This window comes from Eulemur rufifrons, chromosome 24 (genome assembly GCF_041146395.1).
Source record: "Eulemur rufifrons isolate Redbay chromosome 24, OSU_ERuf_1, whole genome shotgun sequence".
NCBI lineage: Eukaryota > Metazoa > Chordata > Mammalia > Primates > Lemuridae > Eulemur > Eulemur rufifrons.
In genome coordinates, this window is record NC_091006.1 from 33,847,757 (window position 1) to 33,867,789 (window position 20,033).

The window sequence follows — 20,033 nt, forward strand, 5'->3', positions numbered from 1 at the left end:
AACAACTGGGGCTGACGTCATCTCAAGTCTCACTCCTGTATCTGGCTCCCGGGCTGGGGTGATTCGAAGGCTGGGCTCAGCGGGAATTCTGTAATAGAACTACTGTATGTGGTTTCGCTACTTGGTGTGGGCTTCTCTAACTATGGTGGCTGGGTTCCAAGAGGGAGTATCCCGGGAGTGAGAGGTCCAAAGAACCCAAGCAGGAGCTACTTGGCCTGTAATGACGTAGCCTCAGCAGTCACTTCTGCTGTACTGTGTTAGTCTACGGCGTCACCCGCCAGTCAAATTCAAGGGGAGGAGACATAGACCCTGACTCTCAATGGGAAGAGTGTAAAAGAATTTTAAAAAACTATGGCAGGCCGGGCGCTGTGGCTCACGCCTGTAATCCTAGCACTCTGGGAGGCTGAGGTGGGCGGATCGTTTGAGCTCAGGAGTTCGAGACCAGCCTGAGCAAGAGCGAGACCCCACCTCTACTAAAAATAGAAAGAAATTATATGGACAGCTAAAAATCTATATAGAAAAAATTAGCCGGGCATGGTGGCGCATGCCTGTAGTCCCAGCTACTCGGGAGGCTGAGACAGGAGGATCACTTAAGCCCAGGAGTCTGAGGTTGCTGTGAGCTAGGCTGATGCCACGGCACTCACTCTAGCCCGGGCACCAAAGCGAGACTTTGTCTAAAAAAAAAAATAAAAAAATAAAAAAAAACAAACTGTGGCACTACATATGATAAGTGGGCCAGATAATGACAATGATGGGTAGAGCAGAGAACAGGAGGGTACATTATCAATTTACTTCATCAGAGATAGGACATATGACAGTGTCACTGGACATTTTCAAACAGTAGTCAGATTATGACTTATGTCCATATTTTTTTTTCATTTTTTATTTAAGTGGATTTAGGGGGTACAAGCGTTTTTTTTGTTACGTGGGTGAATTACATAGTGGAAATATCTAGGCTTTTAATTCACGCATCACCTGAATAGTGTCCATGGTACCTAATAGGTAATTTTTCATCTAGCACCCCCTCCCAACCTCCCCCTTCTGAGTCTCCAGTGTCCATTAAGTCACCCTCTGTGACCACGTGTACCCATTCCTTAGCTCCCACTTATATCTCCCGTTCTGTAGGTTGTCTGTTTACTCTGTTGAGTATTTCCTTTGTGCAGAAACTTTTTAGTTTAATTAAGTCCTATTTATTTATTTTCGTTTTTATTGTATTTGCTTTTGGGGCTTTAGTCATAAATTCTTTGCCCAGGCCAATGTCTAGAGGAGTTATTCCTAGGTTTTCTGCTAAAATTTTTATGTTGTCAGGTCTTCCATTTAAGTCTTTAACCCATCTTGAGTTAATTTGTGTGTATGATGAGAGAGAGGGATCCAGTTTCATTTTTCTGCATGTGGCTATGCAATTTTCCCAGCACCATTTATTGAATAGGAGGTCATGATACTTTCCGAATGTAGTTTATAATTTTTGTTTGTTACAAATGAGGTATGAGAATATTTTCTATGGAATTAGTATTTTTATCAGTTTATTTTCTTTTCCTCTTAGGATCAGGTATGTAACAGCTGGCATTTTAGTTCTGGAAATTCTTTTTTCACTGAGCCCCACAAGCCTTGGAAATAAGGAGAAATATTTATCTGGTCAAATTTGCCTTTGTGATCTAGCACGCCCTGTAGTTTCAGTTTGATGCTGATCTTTGGTAATCTTTGTAATGATCCTTTTATAAAAAGGCTGCAACTTGGATGTACACATTTTGCCTGGCTGCCCGCTGTGCTTTGGCACTTTGTTAGTCTGTACAGAATTTTCTTTTTATCATGTGGTGTGTGCACTTGAAAAGGCAACTTTGGCTTCCATGAAATTTGAACAGAGGAAAAGAAAGGAAACAGAGGGAAGAGAGGAGTTACAACAAGGCCAAATGTTGCATTAGACTGTGGTTTTGTTTTTGGCACTAGAAACCACATATTCCTGTTTGTCAGAGAAGAGGTAGTGTCATATGTTATCACGAGGCTTGGCTGGTTTGCAGGAATCACTGGAACCATCAGAAGGCATTCGTGATGAGGTTGTAGTGTGGTAATAACGATGCTTGAAGGAGAGCCTGCCCACCTTTTTCTTGTTTTATTTATTTGCCTTGGTTCTTTTTTCTTTCCTTCCCTTCTCTTCCTTCTTTCCACCTTTTTCTATTCTTTCTTACCAGTTCCACAGTGTTAGATGACTGGCACATGGAAAACTATGTTTTTCCCTTAAACATGTTTTAAAAACTTTTTATTATGAAAAATGTCAAACATAAATAAAAATAGGATGGTACAAGGAAGCCCTAGTATCCATCACTGAGCTTCAACAATTCTCAATTTATTTTGTCTGTACTCCCCCATACCTATCCTTCACCAAATTATGAAGCGAATCACAGATACTATTTTATCTGTAAACTTTTTGGTATATATCTCTAAAAGATAAGAACTCTTAAAAATACAATCACAATAACATTATCACACACATACAGAGACACACACACAAAACAAACGAACCCCAAACAACCTAACACTGTCTTAATATCATTAGATCTTATTATAATTAAACAAATCTTATCAACACACCTTAATATCATCACAGCTTAATATTATATTGAGTTGGTATTTAAGTTACCATAGTTGTCTAATACATTTCAACTGGTTGAGATGTCTCTTAAGGCTTTAAATATCTATTAAATCCTCCTCAATCTCTATCTTTCTTTGTTTTTGTTCTTGAAATTTTTTGTGAAAGAAACTTTCTCATTTGTGAAAAAAATTGGATGCAAAAGTCACTCGAATTCTTTATTCCTATTTTAAAAACAATAAGAAAAGTATATATAGACATAGATGAATGTTTCTTATTAAAAACAATTTAGAAAACTCTAGCCAAGGAACAAACATTGATATTTGATTATTTTATGTATAATTTTTAAATTTTCTTTACTTTCATGCTTTCTTCTACTAAAAGGTGCTGAAAGTCACTTTACCCACTGAGAAACTTGTTATTCATGTCTTATTTTCACTTGTTATTATTTCCCTCTGAAGTAGCAAAAAACAGAAAGAGAAATGTTTGTTTTATACCAGAAATTCCCTCATCAGAGGAGAACTGGTGTCAGAATTTGCCACTTAAAGTGAATCCACTTAAATTTCACAGTAAATAGTAGAAGAAAAACCTGGTATGTTCAGATTTTATCCTGAAAAATACAGTGAAAATATATTTATTTTATATCATATTTAGAACTAGTTATATGGTAATATCTAATGCTTACAACAAAGAGTGAATCAAGTATTTTCTTAACATCATTTTTCTGACAAGAATGGATGACAAAAAATTTGACTTCCTTTACATTTGAATTTGTCAGCACAGTTCTAAAGAGGGCCATATTTTTGCAAAAGCATTATCAGCTTTGTCAGTTTTTGCAAGGGTTTTCCTATTAGGCAGAATAAAGATTAAGCCACTATAACAAAGAAACCATGATACGTAATTTCTAAAATAAGATAGAAGTGTATTTCTCTCTCACAGCTAGGTTAGTTGGTCTGGGCTCTGCTCCATGAAGTCATTCAAGGATTGAGTGTTACATCTTACGAAATGGCGGGATATAGCTGAGCAGGATGGAGACAAGGGAAGGAGAGGAGGTTGAGAGGCGTTAGTTATTACCACATAACTAGTTCTGCTCCCTGGGCATTCTCAGACCAGGCACAGAGAGTAACATTCATCCGCTCCAGCTGGGGTGAGGGTAAACCCTATTTTGGTCATTTGAAATGGCAACATCCTTGGAAAATTGTCACATTTGAACTGTTTATTTTCTCGCTTTAGAATTCTAGGATCTTCAATGGCAGGAGAAGGAGTACTTAGAAGACCGCGATGAATTTTAACACTATTTTAGAAGAGATTCTCATTAAAAGATCACAGCAGAAAAAGAAGACATCACCCTTAAACTACAAAGAGAGACTTTTTGTACTTACGAAGTCCGTGTTAACCTACTATGAGGGTCGAGCAGAGGTAGGAGACGAACACAGTTTGCTTTGCTGCTTTCTGTGTTGATACTATTTTATAATACGGCCCCCGCCCCAGTCTTAAGGAATAAGCCTTGGGTCACTAAAGTTAAGGCAATGATTTCTTATCGTTTGGACTTGACAGATGAAGTTGAGGGTATGGGTAGAAATAGGTTTATCATAATTCACCTACTGCATTAATCTCTTAGAGAAAATAAATTCCTACATCAATTTTAGTTTTTTTTATCCCTAATTCCCCAATTTTAGGTTCTTATGGAATTCCTTAGGTATATTATGTACATGTCTCTTTTCCATAAACCACTGTATTTTGTATTCGTCTTCCTTACACATAGAAACTGTGTCTTTGTCTATCACGTTATATGAATGTTTCTTCATGATTAAGTGGAAGTTGCTTAAAACTGGTTAGTGATTTGGTGGACCCAACACATTATTGAAGTTGACCTAAAGCAGAACGTTTTAACGTTTTTTTTTGTGATAAGCAGCTACGGCAAAGTTCCTTTGATGGGAGCAGGGAAAACGGCCCACTGAACCCCTGGCCAGGGAGCGTGTGGCGCAGGGAGGGTGTGTGTGGTTGGCCAGCTCCTGGCTTTTCGGTGGCTTTAGCTTCTACCGCTAGATGAGGCCCCTGAATGCGCAGTCACCTCTGTCTCACTGTTTCGCTCTTGACATCTTGGGTATGGCATGTTCTAGAATGGCCATGGTCCTCTCTGCTAGAAATCTTCTTGGCTTCCAGGGGACTGTGTTGCCCGTGGTTGACCACGTGCTGCTGAACACCTGGGAACAGTGGACCGTTGGTGATCCTGATGTTTGGTTTTAAAATTGCTTAATTTTGTGGAGTGCCTTCCTCAGAAGGTGATTTACTTGTTTTTGTTCTTATTCCTAGTGATTTCTCTGTGGTTTGGTTCTCCCCATTCAGACACCGTGGCATTGTTTCTCACGGTGGTCCTCAACTCTGTTAATTTTTACTGTGGCTTGTCATTGTGACCTGTGGATTTCTTCAGGTTCATGTCACTTAGGACCAGAGTCCTTTATCCCTAAATCCCCAAAAGGCTGAAAACCAAAACTTTAAAAATTCTTTTAATTCTAAAACCTGATCTGAGATGAGGCCATTTTTAGTCTTCATCCTAGTCAGTGCAAATATTTGTGTGTGTGAAGAAATATTCATGTGTTTAATTATGTGGGGCTGCCCCAGTTCCCGCTGGGAGTGTTTTGTGATAGATGATCTATGTACTATATTTCATTTGTTAAATCCAAAAAATTCAGAAAGCCAAAAGGGTTTCAGATAAGGATTGTTATCAGAAATATGAATTATTTTAAAATATAAAACATATTTTAGGGGAAACAGTAATACATTTTTGCTATATGGTAATGACTTGTTATAATTTGAATTTAATATAGTAAGTCGAAGAAAAGAGGGATAGCAGTGAAAATGGTAAAATGTGATAATTTTACTAACGAAAAAGCTGCGCAGACCTGTATTATCTGCTTAGAAATATGAACTGATACTATTGAAATACATTGCAATTGTTAACTTACTTCACAGATGATAAATAGACAAAGTTATAAGTACCCTGATTGCTTTAGCTTAAGCAGAATAAAGAGCACAGTGGAATCCATCTTCCTTCAGAACCTGACTGTCTTGCCTCAGAGCAGCCTTGACCACCCTGAGAACCAGAGGACAGAATGAGGAGGTTGTCAAAACACACAAAAGCCCAGCCTCCAGCACTTCCCGTCAGAATTCATCTCCTTTCTGGCTGCTGCTGGCCCGGGGAACCCAGTCCTGTTCGCTTGACTCCTGCCTTCACTGCTGGTTTCTTCTCTCCTGGACTGACACTCACTGGCCTCTTTGTCACCTACAGCTTGAAATGTCACAGTTTTTTTTTTTTTTTTTTTTTTGCCACTCACAGTTTAAAAATAGTTGCCAATATTAAAAAAAATTAAGAATTTTGTGATGAGCATCAGGTTTCTCAAAATAACAAGAGTGCTGGCAACACTGGGCTGGACTCTCCAACAGCCCCGTGTGGCTTCTGGGAAACCCAAGGACACCTCGCGGCCGTGTTTCTTCCCCGTTGGGGCTAATGTGCTCAGTTCCCTCTTGCCAGGGGTGAATCTTCTGGTTTCTGTCTCCCCAGCCTTAGAAGCTGTTATTCAAAAAGGGCTGTGACATGAGGAATCCATGAGAATCAACAGGTATTTTAAAAATAATATTTTGTTAAAAATCTGAAACTAGGAGTGGGTTAGAAAAAAAACATGGAGGCCATTTGAGATTAAAATAAATAGCCCTAGAGGTATTTATTTTAATTGTTCATAGTTCTCTTGTTTTCAAGAGAAAAACAGAGGAGGCTATTGCTTGATCTAGTAGCTATAATTCCTGGTTTCTTCATGGCAAGCAAGTGCCACTACAACTGCATTAAAACTCTCGGTTAATGACGTCAGGCAGACACCCATCCTCTTCTTATTCTCTGAACCCCAGCTCCTTCAACGTGGTAGCAACAAGCTTTTGCTGAAATTCTTCTTATTAAGTAAAACTTACTGTGCTTTTGGAAGTATGCTGAGAAACCCTGTTGTAGATGATGAAAAATTCAGTCAAGCCATTTCCTCAAAGTCCGATATTGCAAAACTTGCATTTCACTTTCCGCTTTCGGCCGTTCTTCAGTTTGTCCTTCTTTCTCTTATGGTTGTTAATTCGTTCGTGTTTCTGCATATTCTAAGGAACTGAGAAAAGATCTTCCTGACGGTTTATATTGTTGGATCTTACTCAGAATAACACAGAGCAGAGGACACTGGAGGTTTCATAAGGGATGTTGTTCTCCATTCAGAGAACTAAGTGACACAGGGGACAGCCCACCTGGCCTTCCAGTGGAGGCTCCTTGTGACATTGAGATGGGATCTAGGGAAGAGCAGGGCTGGCGTTTAAGCAGGAAAAAGACATATTAGACAATGGTGAGAAAATGAGGACTAGTGAGATTTCTATTATGTTGATATATTGAATAAAAAAGTGAGGTATAGCACTCTGGGAGGCCGAGGCAGGTGGATCGCTCGAGGTCAGGAGTTCGAGACCAGCCCGAGCAAGAGCGAGACCCCGTCTCTACTAAAAAATAGAAAGAAATTAGCCAGACAACTAAAAATATATAGAAAAAATTAGCCAGGCATGGTGGCGCATGCCTGTAGTCCCAGCTACTCGAGAGGCTGAGGCAGGAGGATCGCTTGAGCCCAGGAGTTTGAGGTTGCTGTGAGCGAGGCTGACGCCACGGCACTCTAGCCTGGGCAACAGAGTGAGACTCTGTCTCAAAAAAAAAAAAAAAAAAAAAAATTGAAGTAATATGTAAATTTACAACCATTGTTAGCTAAGAAATTAGGAATTTTTGTAATTGGGCTTTGATACTGTTAATTCGGTTGGTTTGCTGTCTCTAAGTTGCCCCAGTGTGGAAATGGGCAATAGTTTATAAAGTCAAAGGAGCAGGGAGACTACTTGTGTCAGGGGTCCCCCAGGCCACCTCCGTGTTCGGTGATTCACCGGGAGGGCTCACAGGACTCAGCATTTAGTCATCCTCACAGCCATGATTTGTTATAGTGAGAGGAACATCAACAAAGGGAAAGGGCACGTGGGGCCAGGAACAAGCTTTCGAGAGTCTCATCCCAGTGGAATCTCAAAGGATGTGCATAATTCCTCCAGCGTCGAATTGTGACAATTATGAAATGTTGTCTACCTGGGAAACATTAGAGACTCAGTGCCCAAGGTGTTTGTTGGGGGTTGGTCCCATAGGCACCCTCTGCCTAGCACGCCCAAATTCCAGACGCCAGCAGGAAAGCAGTGTTCAGCATAAACTATGTTGTTGGCACAGTGTAGGCACAGTGAGCCGCCTTCTCAGTGTTGGGAATGGTGGGGCTCTCCCAGAGTCCAGGGTCCCAGATGCCAGGCATCTGCAGCAAGGCCTTGTGAACAGGCCTCTCTCAGGGTGGCAGTCTCACGCCTGCTCTGTTAACTCTTTTGTGCACGATAGTGTCAAAATGATAACAACTTATTAAGAACTAACTACATGCCAGCCACTGTGCTAAGGACTTCCAATGCGTTGTTTCTTTCATTTCTTGAAACAATTCTGTATTAAGTCTTACTAGACTTAATGTCAAAATGAAGACCTGAGGCTTAGAAAGGTTAACACTTATACACAGAGACCATACAAGAAATTGCATGCATGTGCAAGAAATTGCAGGGGTATTTCTTCAGAGCGTATCTTTGATACAACCTTGATATTCCAGGGACAATTAGAAAAAAAATTGATTAAAGATCTCCATAATACAGATAAAGTTTTGTTTAAAAAAATTTGAAGATGTTTTTATGTATTACTTTCAGTTATGACTTTTAAAAAAATTTTCTTTGTGGTAGAAGAAAATTAATACTAGACAGGGCTTTTGTCCTGGATTTACCACTATCCAATCGGACTTTAAAAATAACATTTTCAGTCTGTATATATAGTTTAAAAATTATTCATATCTTTGTGCTTTTTTAAAATTAATTTTTAAATTTATAATTGACACGTAGTATCTTTTTAGTTTTTTCTGTTTGTTTGTTTGTTTTTTGTTTTTTGTTTTTTTAGAGATAGGGTCTCCCTATGTGGCCCAGCCTGGTCTTGAACTCCTAGACTCAGGCGATCCTCCTGCCTCAGCCTCCAGAGTAGCTGGGATTACAGGTCTGCACAAGTTGTTTTACACTCTTAACTCCTCCTTTTTCATTAGCCCCTTTTACAGTATACAATAGGTCATTGTATATTGTCTAGGAACAAGGACATTATCTTTTATAACCACAGTATGATGATCAAAATCAAGACATTTAACACTGATATAATACTATTTTCTAATTCAGAGTCTATAGTCACACTTCATTCATCATTCCACCGATATCTTTATTTCTCAACCTTTTTCTTCCTCCAACCCCAAGTCCAGTATCTAATCCATAATCACACATTACATTTAGTTGGTCAAGACATAAAGTTTTAAAAATGTCTGTGATGAGAATAAGAGAAATATATGGAAGAAATTCTGTCCTTTGTTATATATTATAAAAAGCTGACTATATCATGAATACTCAATAATTGTATGTGAAGGTCCACAAACATGAAATCACATTTAAAAATCATTGCAGTCTATTCTCCTACTCTCATTCTCATGGTCATCTTTAGGAGCTGAAGATTTCACCTCCCTGCTAAAGAAATTATTTTAGCATGGTTCACTAGGAAGAGTAAAAATCACCTATTACTATTTTTTTTTATATTTCTCCCTTCCTCCTTTTCTAGTTTTAACTTGTTATTCTCCTGTGCTAAAGCATGTGTTAGGCATGTAGAGCTTTTATGGAGAGCAGCAAATCTCAGTAACTACCAGTAAACGAAGACGGGAGTTCAATCAAAGGTTTGGTCCTCAGGCAACTTAAAAGTAGAAACAAACATATCCCGGATCTTGAAAAACACGCTTGGATCTGGCTGTGATAGTTGTGTTTTATTCACTGATTATTTGTATTTTGATGGGAGAGACAAAGGCTATGAGAAAAGGCAGCATTTTTGTTCAGAAATGATACTGCCTAGTTTATTTTATTTATAAGATGTGGCTCTCAGAAATTTTTAGTGAAATCAAAAAGTCAAGTTTCCAGAAAAGTTTTATTTAGCTATTTTTCCACTGAATGTATTCAAAAGACTATGCTGTAGGCACTGAAGGCAATTGTAAAAAGAACAATTCCCAGAATGTTTGGGAAATGGCATAATAGTTGAAATAAACACAGTGTTTCTACCCACCCCTCTTTTCCCACCTGCCTATCTTGAACGAAACTTGTCTTAATCAACTTCTTGACACTTGTCGTAATCAACTTAATGTAACTTCTTGCATTTTTTTCAAGAACTAAAATTAACATCATCATTTATGTAACCTGAGTTTTATGTCTCTCTTTTATATCATGAACTGCTGGGCTGAGGAATTCTTAGAAATCTTTGAGGCTACTTTCTGTAATTAGTAGTTTCTAGTAAGTGTTTTGATGAGATTCGATATGATAGCAATTCCCCTAGGAGACAGTTTAAAAAGAAATCAAATTGCACAAGTGGAGGAAAGTTTGGTGGCAAAAGTATAGACCTGTGTATAGTTTTCTTCGACAGTGGGGGGGGGTGTAGTGGGGGGGGTGGAGGTTGGGCAAGGGTTGGGGAGGACTTTCATTTGGCCAAGAGTGGGCGTGAGAACAATGATGGGCAGAGAGCGCCCACTCAATACAGAGGGAACAGCATGTGCGAAGGCCCTGGGGTGAAAGGGGGCTTAATGTCTTTGTGGAACTGTTCTGTTCCTAGACCTGTATTGACTTATATAGCTGATAATTACGCATACAAGAGGATAATCAATTTGTTAGTGATAAAAAAGAATCACGCAATTTTAGAGCTTGAAGAGACTTGAAAGAATGACCTTCGGATTTTTCGCTTGTGGAAAATGAAGATAAGGAGATGATTTGCTTCAAGTCACCTGGTAAGCTGGTTGTTAAGCCTGGACCGAAACTCAGATCAAAGTGTTTCTGGATCATCCTCTCTGATTACACTGCGTTAGTTCCAGGAAGGATGAGTCAGGGTTGCCCAGGAAGACAAGGTCACTATATACATTCAATAATATGGTTGCCGTTATAATGGATAACACAGATGCTCCCCGACATATGATGGGGTTACATCCTGGTAAACCCATTGTGAGTTGGAAACGCATTTAATATACCTAAGCTACCAAACATTATAGCTTAGTCTAGCCTACCTTAAACATGCTCGGAACACTTAACGTTAGCCTACAGTTGGGCAAAATCATCTAACATAAAGCTCATTTTAATAATAAATAAAGTGTTGAGTATCTCCTGTAATTTGCTGACTACTGTACTCAAAGTGAAAAACAGAATGGTGGTATGGGTACCCGAAGTATGGTTTCTACTGAATGCATATTGCATGTGCACTGTCAGAAAGTCAAAAAATCTAGTTGAACCGTCTGTACTTGTCATTTTCCTACCTTTGAAGCTTTACTCCTAGGCCTAACAGTTCTCCTTTTCTTGTCTATTTATCCAGGTCCCACCTCAAGTCTGCTTAAGTGGGAGGCCTTGTACACCCCCTTGCTCGTAAATGCCTCGCCTTTCCCAAATTTCCTGTTTGAATTTAATTTCCTGTGAAATTTATGTGTTTTATTGCCTTTTTTCTCACCAACGACATAATAATCTCCTTGAAGGCAGAAGTTGTTATTTCATAATTTAAATAAAGCACACAATGCTTTGCATGTATTAGACTCTCAAAAAAGTTTTTGTTAGTAGTAATTACAATGGTGACGGTCAGTAAGTATTTAAGGTAAGCAAAAAGAGCTTTAGAGAGATATTGTGAGAGTTAGTTCCCACATAATTTTGTTCCATTTTATTTTTTGAGGAGAGGCACTGTTTAAATTTAGAAATAGCCAAGTGCAGTGGCTCACGCCTGTAATCCCAGCTAGGCAGGAGGCTGAGGCAGGAGGATCACATGAGGTCTGGAGTTTGAGTCCAGCCTGGGCAGCACAGTGAGACCTCCATCTGACAGAGAGAGAGAGAGGGAGAGGGAGAGAGGGGAAGAGGAAGGAAGAGGGAGAGAGAGTGTGCATGAGTGAAAAGAATTTTTATTTAGTATTAGTAGAATTTACCTCTCCTCCAAACTAAATGTGGATGTTGTTATAAACAATCAGAGTATAAACTGTCAAAAGAAATCACATTGCAATTTGAGAAAGTGCAACCACATTTTGAGTTTTTTTTTTTTATCTTCCCTCCAATCTTAGTTCAAAGTGTGAGTTGTTTCTAAAACTATTTTAGACACGCTAACTCTTAGCCACAGGTTGATGCTTGTCAAATACATGTAGAATATTATACACAGAAGGGAGTTTAGAAACACCTGTGTTACTCAGCAATTAATTCTATTACTCTTTTAGGAGAACGCCTAACGTTATTAACTTTCGGTTTTGTGAATATGCTGTATTTCTGAGATAAATATCAAAGTTTGGTGATTACTACATCAGATAAAAACATTTTTATAGTCTTCTTACCAAAGTTATTCCTTTACTTTTTTTATTTTTAATTTTTATTTATGTTTGTTTTTTATTTTTGAGACAGAGTCTTGCCCTGTCACCCCTGGTAGAGTACAGTGGCATCATCATAGCTCACTGCAACCTCAAACTCCTGGGCTCAAGTGATCCTCCTGCTTCAGCCTCCCGAGTAGCTGGGACTACAGGTGTGCACCACCACACCTGGCTAATTTTTCTATTTTTAGTAGAGATGGGATCTTGCTCTTGCTCAGGCTGGTCTTGAACTCCTGAGCTCAAGCGATCCTCCCACCTTGGCCTCCCAGAGTGCTAAGATTACAAGTGAGAGCCACCATGCCTGGCCACCTTTTTTATTTTTAATCTTGGAAAACTTTTTCTAAGATTTGGATGATTTCACATTGATAAACACCTTAAAGAGAAAATATTACAAAATATGTACAATATAGTTTATTAGATAAAATTAAATGAGTAAGCAACAGAATTAAATGAAATTACTAATGATTTTTAATAGGTTGTAGGAAAGGAATTTTCCCCCATTATCCAGTTACATGAAAAAACTTTTCCCATTCTGTCTTTATTTCAAGTAATCACAGAGGTATAGCTGTTAATTTTATTTGCAACTACAAAAATAACATGGATAGGTGTAATTCCTTGCACATGAGATTACAACATGTAAATTTTGCTCTTTTGAGAGGAATATGTATAACATTTCTTGGTAGAAGAGAGCCCATATGTTTTTATTTGTAATGTGGGACTCAGCTTATCTGTTTTAGTTTATTCATCATTTGTACAACAAAGATTTAGTGAGTATGTACTGTATGCTAGGGATGCAGTAATTAAAAGACGAATGATTCTGGCTTCATTAAACTTACAGTCTGATTAAGCTGCAGTTTTACCTTTATGGGTTCATAATGACATACTTTCTTTTTTTTTTTTTTTTTTTTTGAGACAGAGTCTCACTCTGTTGCCTAGGCTAGAGTGAGTGCCGTGGCGTCAGCCTAGCTCACAGCAACCTCAAACTCCTGGGCTCAAGCGATCCTCCTGTCTCAGCCTCCCGAGTAGCTGGGACTACAGGCATGCGCCACCATGCCCGGCTAATTTTTTCTATATATATTTTTAGCTGTCCATATAATTTCTTTCTATTTTTAGTAGAGGTGGGGTCTCGCTCTTGCTCAGGCTGGTCTCGAACTCCTGAGCTCAAACAATCCGCCCACCTCGGCCTCCCAGAGTGCTAGGATTACAGGCGTGAGCCACCGCGCCCGGCCATGACATACTTTCTTATGCTGCCTCCACTCTGTTGTGAAGGGAGTCTCTTGCGACCTGGAGTTCTCATCCTGTGTGCCACCTTTGTTTGCCCTTGCCCACGCATTTCTGGGTTACCTGGGACTCTTCACTGGCCCTCGGGTTTGCAGGTGTAATATGTGGCGTTTGCACCTAGAGGATTTTAAAATTTCCTCCTGTTCTTAAATTCTACATAGTGTAGAGTCCATAGAAGTATAAGGGTTTGTGTACGTGCCTGCATTGCTCTGTTCTCTTCTGCATCCCCATAAAGTGTAACTAAATACCCCACAAATTTGTCTACCATTTATTTTACAAGTAAAGAAACGGGGGGACAGCCAAGTCAGATGCCTTCTCTGCAGTGACGCCCCGTTTGAGGAGGTGAACCAAGATGTGTTATCTTTCTGGCTAGTGTGCTGTTAAACCGCAGTGTGCTACTTCCTACACTCGGGGACTTCCTTACACAGTAACTTCACTGACCAGCCCTGTACGTGTTTTCTTCCTCCTCCCCTTCTTTGGCTTTGCATTTCAGACCTTGAAACGGGTGTTCTTTTACCATTTGTTGGTTTGTGTTTGTTTTTTCCTCATTGTACCCCTGTGAGGTGGTGGGAACCCCATGCATTTAAGTAAGGTAGAGTTGTACAGAAAAGAGAGCCCAACAGGAAGAAAATATTTCTGTGAATACTTACATAAAAGAAACTGAAAAGGGTCATGCTTTAGGTGCTAACTCTCAAGAGCTTTAAAGTGGGTTTGGTTACATGGTACATTTTAAGTGATTCTTCACAGAAAAACTCACAAGAAACTTAACTAAAGATGAATTTATTCACATAAATTTTCTAATCCAACAGTAGAGAACAATGTCACTGTTGGAAAAGACCCCTGGAAATCTACAGCAATGTATTAATAAGCTAGTGTACCGCTTAAAAAAATAGTAAAGTAAGCTTATTTTTAGGTTCACTCAGTCCTGACTAGGATCGACTGTAGTAAAATATAAAAATAAATGGTAGAGCTGTGAATTTTCTTGGAAAAAGATGAGTAGTTTGATGCAAATGGCCAGATATGCAATTCAGAATTGTTTAAACAACAAAAACTAGCGTCATTCCTTTATTTTTGCACGTCACCGTTAGTCACTTTCTAAGAATAGGTATCATTACTAAAATATCTGCAGGAAACAGAGCCAGAACACACTGGATGAGAGAGTGTGGTTTCTGAAGTTCTAGAATCAGTTTATCTGCAGTTTTCTGTTCCTTTTCATTGTAGGGAACTTTAGCTGTGGTCTAGGTCCACCTCTGAGTTAACAGAATTTCTGTGCGTTAGAGAGTGAGAGATGTTACCTGGGTTCAAATCCTAAATGAGTTACTTGTTAGCTGTGTGACCTTGAACAAATGACTTAATCTCTGTGCCTCGTTTTCCTCATCTTTAAACTGGGGAGAGTACTAGTACATCCCTCATAGGAGTTTGTGAAAAGTAATTGGGTCAATATAGGTAAAGTGATTAGGGCAGTTCCTGGCAGGTAAGGCCATGCAAGCAGCTGTTGTTTTTATCCATATATGAGGTAGTTGCATTGTCACCCACTTTTGTCTTTTTCATACAACATGTTTCAAAGTTTCTGTTCTTGCATCTGGCTTTTTCCCAGATAGAGACATTTTTGCAGTGACCGTAACTGTTTTATTCTGTTGGTAAGTCACTAATCACAGGTGAGTCATTCACTCTTTCAGTTGATCTGTGGTGCTCCTAGTGGGGTTATGTCGGGGAGCTCTGGTAAGTGGTGGCAGGGTGTGCCGCGCAGGGCAGGGTCACATCTGCAGCATCTGTGCACCGTGTTGGTGGAACTCTGTTGCGGGCCGTCTGCCGTGCATGTTTTTCTCTGGATGTTTGCCAGCGTTGAACATGATAGGGTGCTGATTGTCGTAACCGTGGTGTTACTTCTGTTTTATATTTTTGTAACACCAGACGTGGGTCCACGGTGAAGTTACAGAAAAGCAAGCTTTAGGGCCCTTCGATCCCATGGCCCTTTCTAAGGCCCCTGGAAAGGCCCTAGTGATTTTGTATTCATGATTTTGCTTGCTTGCTTCCTTCTTTCTTTCTTTCTTTCTTTCTTTCTTTCTTTCTTTCCCTCTCTCTCTTTCTTTCTTTCTTTTTCTTTTCTTTCTTTCTTTTTAATTGACAAAGCCTTCTCCCCAGCGTGTTTAAGCTTTAGGCTCCTCTCAAAACCTGGATCCCCTTCTGCAGAGCACATAAAATTTTATTTGTTCTAATATCTGAGAATATCTAAAAATTCTCCCCAGGAAATACTCACAAATATCTCCACCGTAAGACAGTGGAAATGAGACCCTGTGGTTACCAGAATCCCTTTCACGGCCAAATGTTATGTTTCTCAGGGGTTAAAATATTTAGGAAGCGTTCGCGTGTGCCAGCGGTGGCTGTTGGCTGAGTGAGACAGAGGTGACCCGCCGCTGCCCACTCTCTGTTCAGACGTGGGGTGTTCTCTGACCCCGCCCTGAGCCTGCCCGGACCGCAGTGGGGGCCGATGGCTCTGTTCCTATCGGTGTCCTCGTTGGTAGGTGTGGGCGCGGGACTAACTGTGCCTGCCTTGGCCTTCACCACACCTCTGCAAGCTTTCTGTCTTCCAGACTTTGTTGACGTCTCTCATGCACTTTCCTCTTCTATTTGGGGATTTATACCTTTTTTAAAAAATTCTTTTACTATCATTTTAGTGGAGTGTAATAAAGGAAAAGAGATAACAGCCTATAATCAATCCATTATGCTTAGTCTAATGCCTGGAAATTCTTCTTGTGTTTATCTTATGATGGTTGAAACTATTTTCCTTCAATAAAAAAATAAATTTAAAAAATATATAAATTTTTTTCCTTTAGGATGTGTTTAAGAATGCATCCTACCTTTCAGAAAGAGGAGTACCAGAAACCTAAAAGGGCATTTGGGAATGAGACGCCCTGGAGTTATAGTTACAGACCTGAAGGGTTCAAGCACCTGCTGCCTGTGGAATAAATCCCAGCACCCCTAGTCTGGCATGCCAGGCTCTCTTCTGGGCCTCAGTCTACCTTTTCAGCCTCATCCCATGTTTTTCCCCATAGGTCTCTGTTGCTTCAGTCAAAGTGTCTGATTGCTGTTGAACTCTTATTTTCATGTTTCTACCACCAGTCCGTTCTGCTTACCTGGAATGCCCAGCCCTTTTTACCCACCTAAATCCTACACGTTCTTGAAGACCTCGTTCCAATTTCGCCTTTCCTGGGTTCCTGCCTCTCCAGCAGTGTGGAGGGTCCTTGTCCACTTCCTCTGAGCTCTCGCTTCCTATGGCCATTTGCCTTTCTTTCCTCTTTGTTTTTAAAATTTATGCTACTCAGTTGCTTTTTTTTTTAAATAGCTTTATTAAGGTATAATTTACATCCCATGTAATTTACCCAGTTAAAGTTTCAGTGGTTTTTAGTATATTCAGAATTGTGGGCCGGGCGCGGTGGCTCACACCTGTAATCCTAGCACTCTGGGAGGCCAAGGCGGGTGGATCTCTCAAGGTCAGGAGTTCGAGACCAGCCTGAGCAAGAGCGAGACCCCGTCTCTACTAAAAATAGAAAGAAATTATCTGGCCAACTAAAATATATATAGAAAAAATTAGCCGGGCATGGTGGCGCATGCCTGTAGTCCCAGCTACTCGGGAGGCTGAGGCAGTAGGATCGCTTAAGCCCAGGAGTTTGAGGTTGCTGTGAGCTAGGCTGACGCCACAGCACTCACTCTAGCCAGGGCAACAAAGCGACACTCTGTCTCCAAAAAAAAAAAAAAAAACAAAATAAAACAGAATTGTGCAATCATCACCACAATTAGTTTGAGAACATTTTCATGGCCCCATATCCATGATCAGTCACTCTCCATTGCCCCCTCCCCCCCCAACCCTGGGAACCCCCTAATCTACCTGCTGTCTCCATGGATTTGCCTATTCTAGGACATTTCATGGACATGGAGTCATAGAATATGTGGTCTTGTGTGTCTGGCTTTTTTTACTTAGCACAACCTGGTCAAGGTTCAGCCATGTTGTATATATGTTAATACATCACCCGTTTCCCTTCTGTTGACAAATCATATTCTCTTATATGGATATGCAACATTTCGTTTATCTCTTCATCACTTGACGGATATTTGGTTTGTTCCCACTTTGTTGCTCTTGTGAATAATGCTGCCAAGAACATTTGTATATAATTTTTTTTTTTACTCTCCCTGGGATAAGCAGTATTATCCCCTTTTCTTTCACATTTGTTATTGTGAAATATACACACAGATATTATATAAAACACATGTAAAGATTAATAAAAGTTATAAAGAAATACCCATGTAACTGCTAACCAGGTTAAAAATACAACTGAATGTTACCAGCACCCTAAAAGACACCCATATGAGTCTTCCCAATCAAATACCACTTCTATTCCCCAGAGGTATGACTTTTGTAATCCTAACTGTATTGCTTTTGTTATAGTTAAACATGTGAATGTATGTGAATATATAGTTTAATGTGTGTATAACGTAGATTAGTATTTCCCTCTTTAAACAGAAATGAATTTCATCTTGCTTCTTTTGTTCAATGCTGTGTTTGGGAGGATCTGCCATAGATGGTTCATGTCATGGTAGTCCATCAGTTTTCATTGTTGTATAGTATTCCTGCTTATGAAAGTATAACAACATACCTACTCACTCTAACGTGGTTGGACACTTGGGTTTACATTTTTTGTGCATATCCTGGAGTAGATGAGCCTGTATTTCTTTAGACTAGAGTATATACTAAGATTGGAATTGGTGGGTCAAGGGTATATATTTCTTCAACTTTATAAGAGAATGTCCAAGGGTTTTCCTAATTGATTGTCTCTGTATTTTCACAAGTGGTTTATAAGAGAATTGAATTCTTGACAACTTTTAATATTTTAAACTTTTTAGTATTGCTCTTTCTGGAATATCACTGGCATTTCACTGTATTTTTAACTTGTTTCTTCTATTACTAATGAGGATGAGCAAGTTTGCATGTGTTCACTGTCCATTGGCATTTACTCTTTGTTAAAGTGCCTTTTAACACATTTTTCTTGTTAGATTTTCTGTCCTTTTCTTGTTTATTTTTAAAAGATATATATATTCTGAATCAAACTCATTGTATATGCTTTAAAAACGGCTTGTCTAACTCTCATAATATCTTTTTTCTTATTTTGTAGTAAAATACAGATAAAACTTACCATTATAACCATTTTAAAGTGTAAAATTCACTGGCATTAAGTATATTCACAATGTTGTGCAAAAATCGCCGCCATCTAGTTCCAGAACCCAAACAGAAACTTTCCCCATCAGGCAGTCAATCCCCATTCCCTGTCCCTTCCAGCCCTCGCGACCACTAATGTGCTTCCTGTCTCTATGGATTTGACTATTTGAATATTTCATGTCAATTGTATAATATATTAGCATTTGTGCCCGACTTCTTTCACAAAGCGTAATGTTTTCAAGGTTCATTCATGTTGTCACATGTTTCAGGACTTCATTCCTTTTTATAGTTAAATAATACTCCATTGTAGGGACATACCACATTTTGTCTATTCATTCATCTGTTGATAGGTATTTGGCTACTATAAATAGGACTGATATGAATATTCATATACAAGTTTTTGTGTAGACATGTTTTCATTTCTCTTGGGCATAGGAGTTGAATTGGTATGTCTTTGGGTAAGCATGTTTAACCTTTTGAGGAACTGCTAGACTGTTTTCCAAAGTGGCTTTGACATTTTCCATTCCTATTAGTAGTGTATGAAGGTTCCAGTTTCTCCAAATCCTCCTTAACACTTGTTATTATTTCTCTTACTGATTATAGCTATCCTAGTGGGTGTGAAGTGGTGTCTTATTCTGGTTTTGGTTTGCATTTCCCTACGGCTAATACTGCTAAGCATCTTTTCATGTAGCTTACTTTATAAAAATGTACATATATGCTATAAAATCCCTTGTCTGGAACGAACTTCATCTTTATTTGATTTCTGTAAATGAAAGGAACAATAGTGTGCTAGTAAATGTTTAGTAACTGGGAGCGGGGGGGAGAAGCCCTGATTTTTAGCATTTGCCAATTTCCGTGGTGTAAGCACTCCCACTATGGCAGATTTCCAGCCTCCAACATGACATCACTGAGCACAGAGCTGGGAAATGGTGTGCATAGTAGGCCCGCAGGAGCTGGCATGGGTGGACTCCAACACACCGGTGGAAGGGAGGAGTGCGTGAAGTGAGCCTCATTGGGGCTGCCTGTTGTTGCGCAGGCTGGGCACTGAACAACCGTAGGCGGGGACATTCACACATTAGTCTAAAGAGAAAAGGATATGATATTCATTCAGTGTCTACCGTTTATTTAATCTTCACCACAAGCTTCTGAGGCAGGTTGTACTGTCTTATTTTCAGAGAAATTCAAGGCTTAGGGAACTCAATTAACTAACTCAATGCTTCACAGCTAAGTGTCAAAGTTGGGATTTAAACCAGATCTTTCTTATAGAAGAGCTCATTCCAGTTCACCACTGTGTTAGGGTGAACTACCCCGGGCCCGTTGATTTACTAGGAGGACTCACTGGACTTAGCAGATAGTTGTACTCATGATCGCCGTTTATTACAATGAATAGATACAAAGCAAAATCAGCAAAGGGAAGGGG

General features: G+C 39.5%; 1 protein-coding gene across 1 annotated transcript in view; it reads left to right on the forward strand.

Moving 5' to 3' along the window:
* TEC (tec protein tyrosine kinase) overlaps positions 1-20,033 on the forward strand; it is an 86,346-nt gene that overhangs the window by 19,515 nt on the left and 46,798 nt on the right. The window contains exon 2 of the mRNA XM_069457456.1: positions 3,821-4,006. Within this exon, the coding sequence (XP_069313557.1) occupies positions 3,869-4,006 (138 nt within the window). The 5' untranslated portion in view covers positions 3,821-3,868. The remainder of the gene's footprint in view (positions 1-3,820; positions 4,007-20,033) is intronic.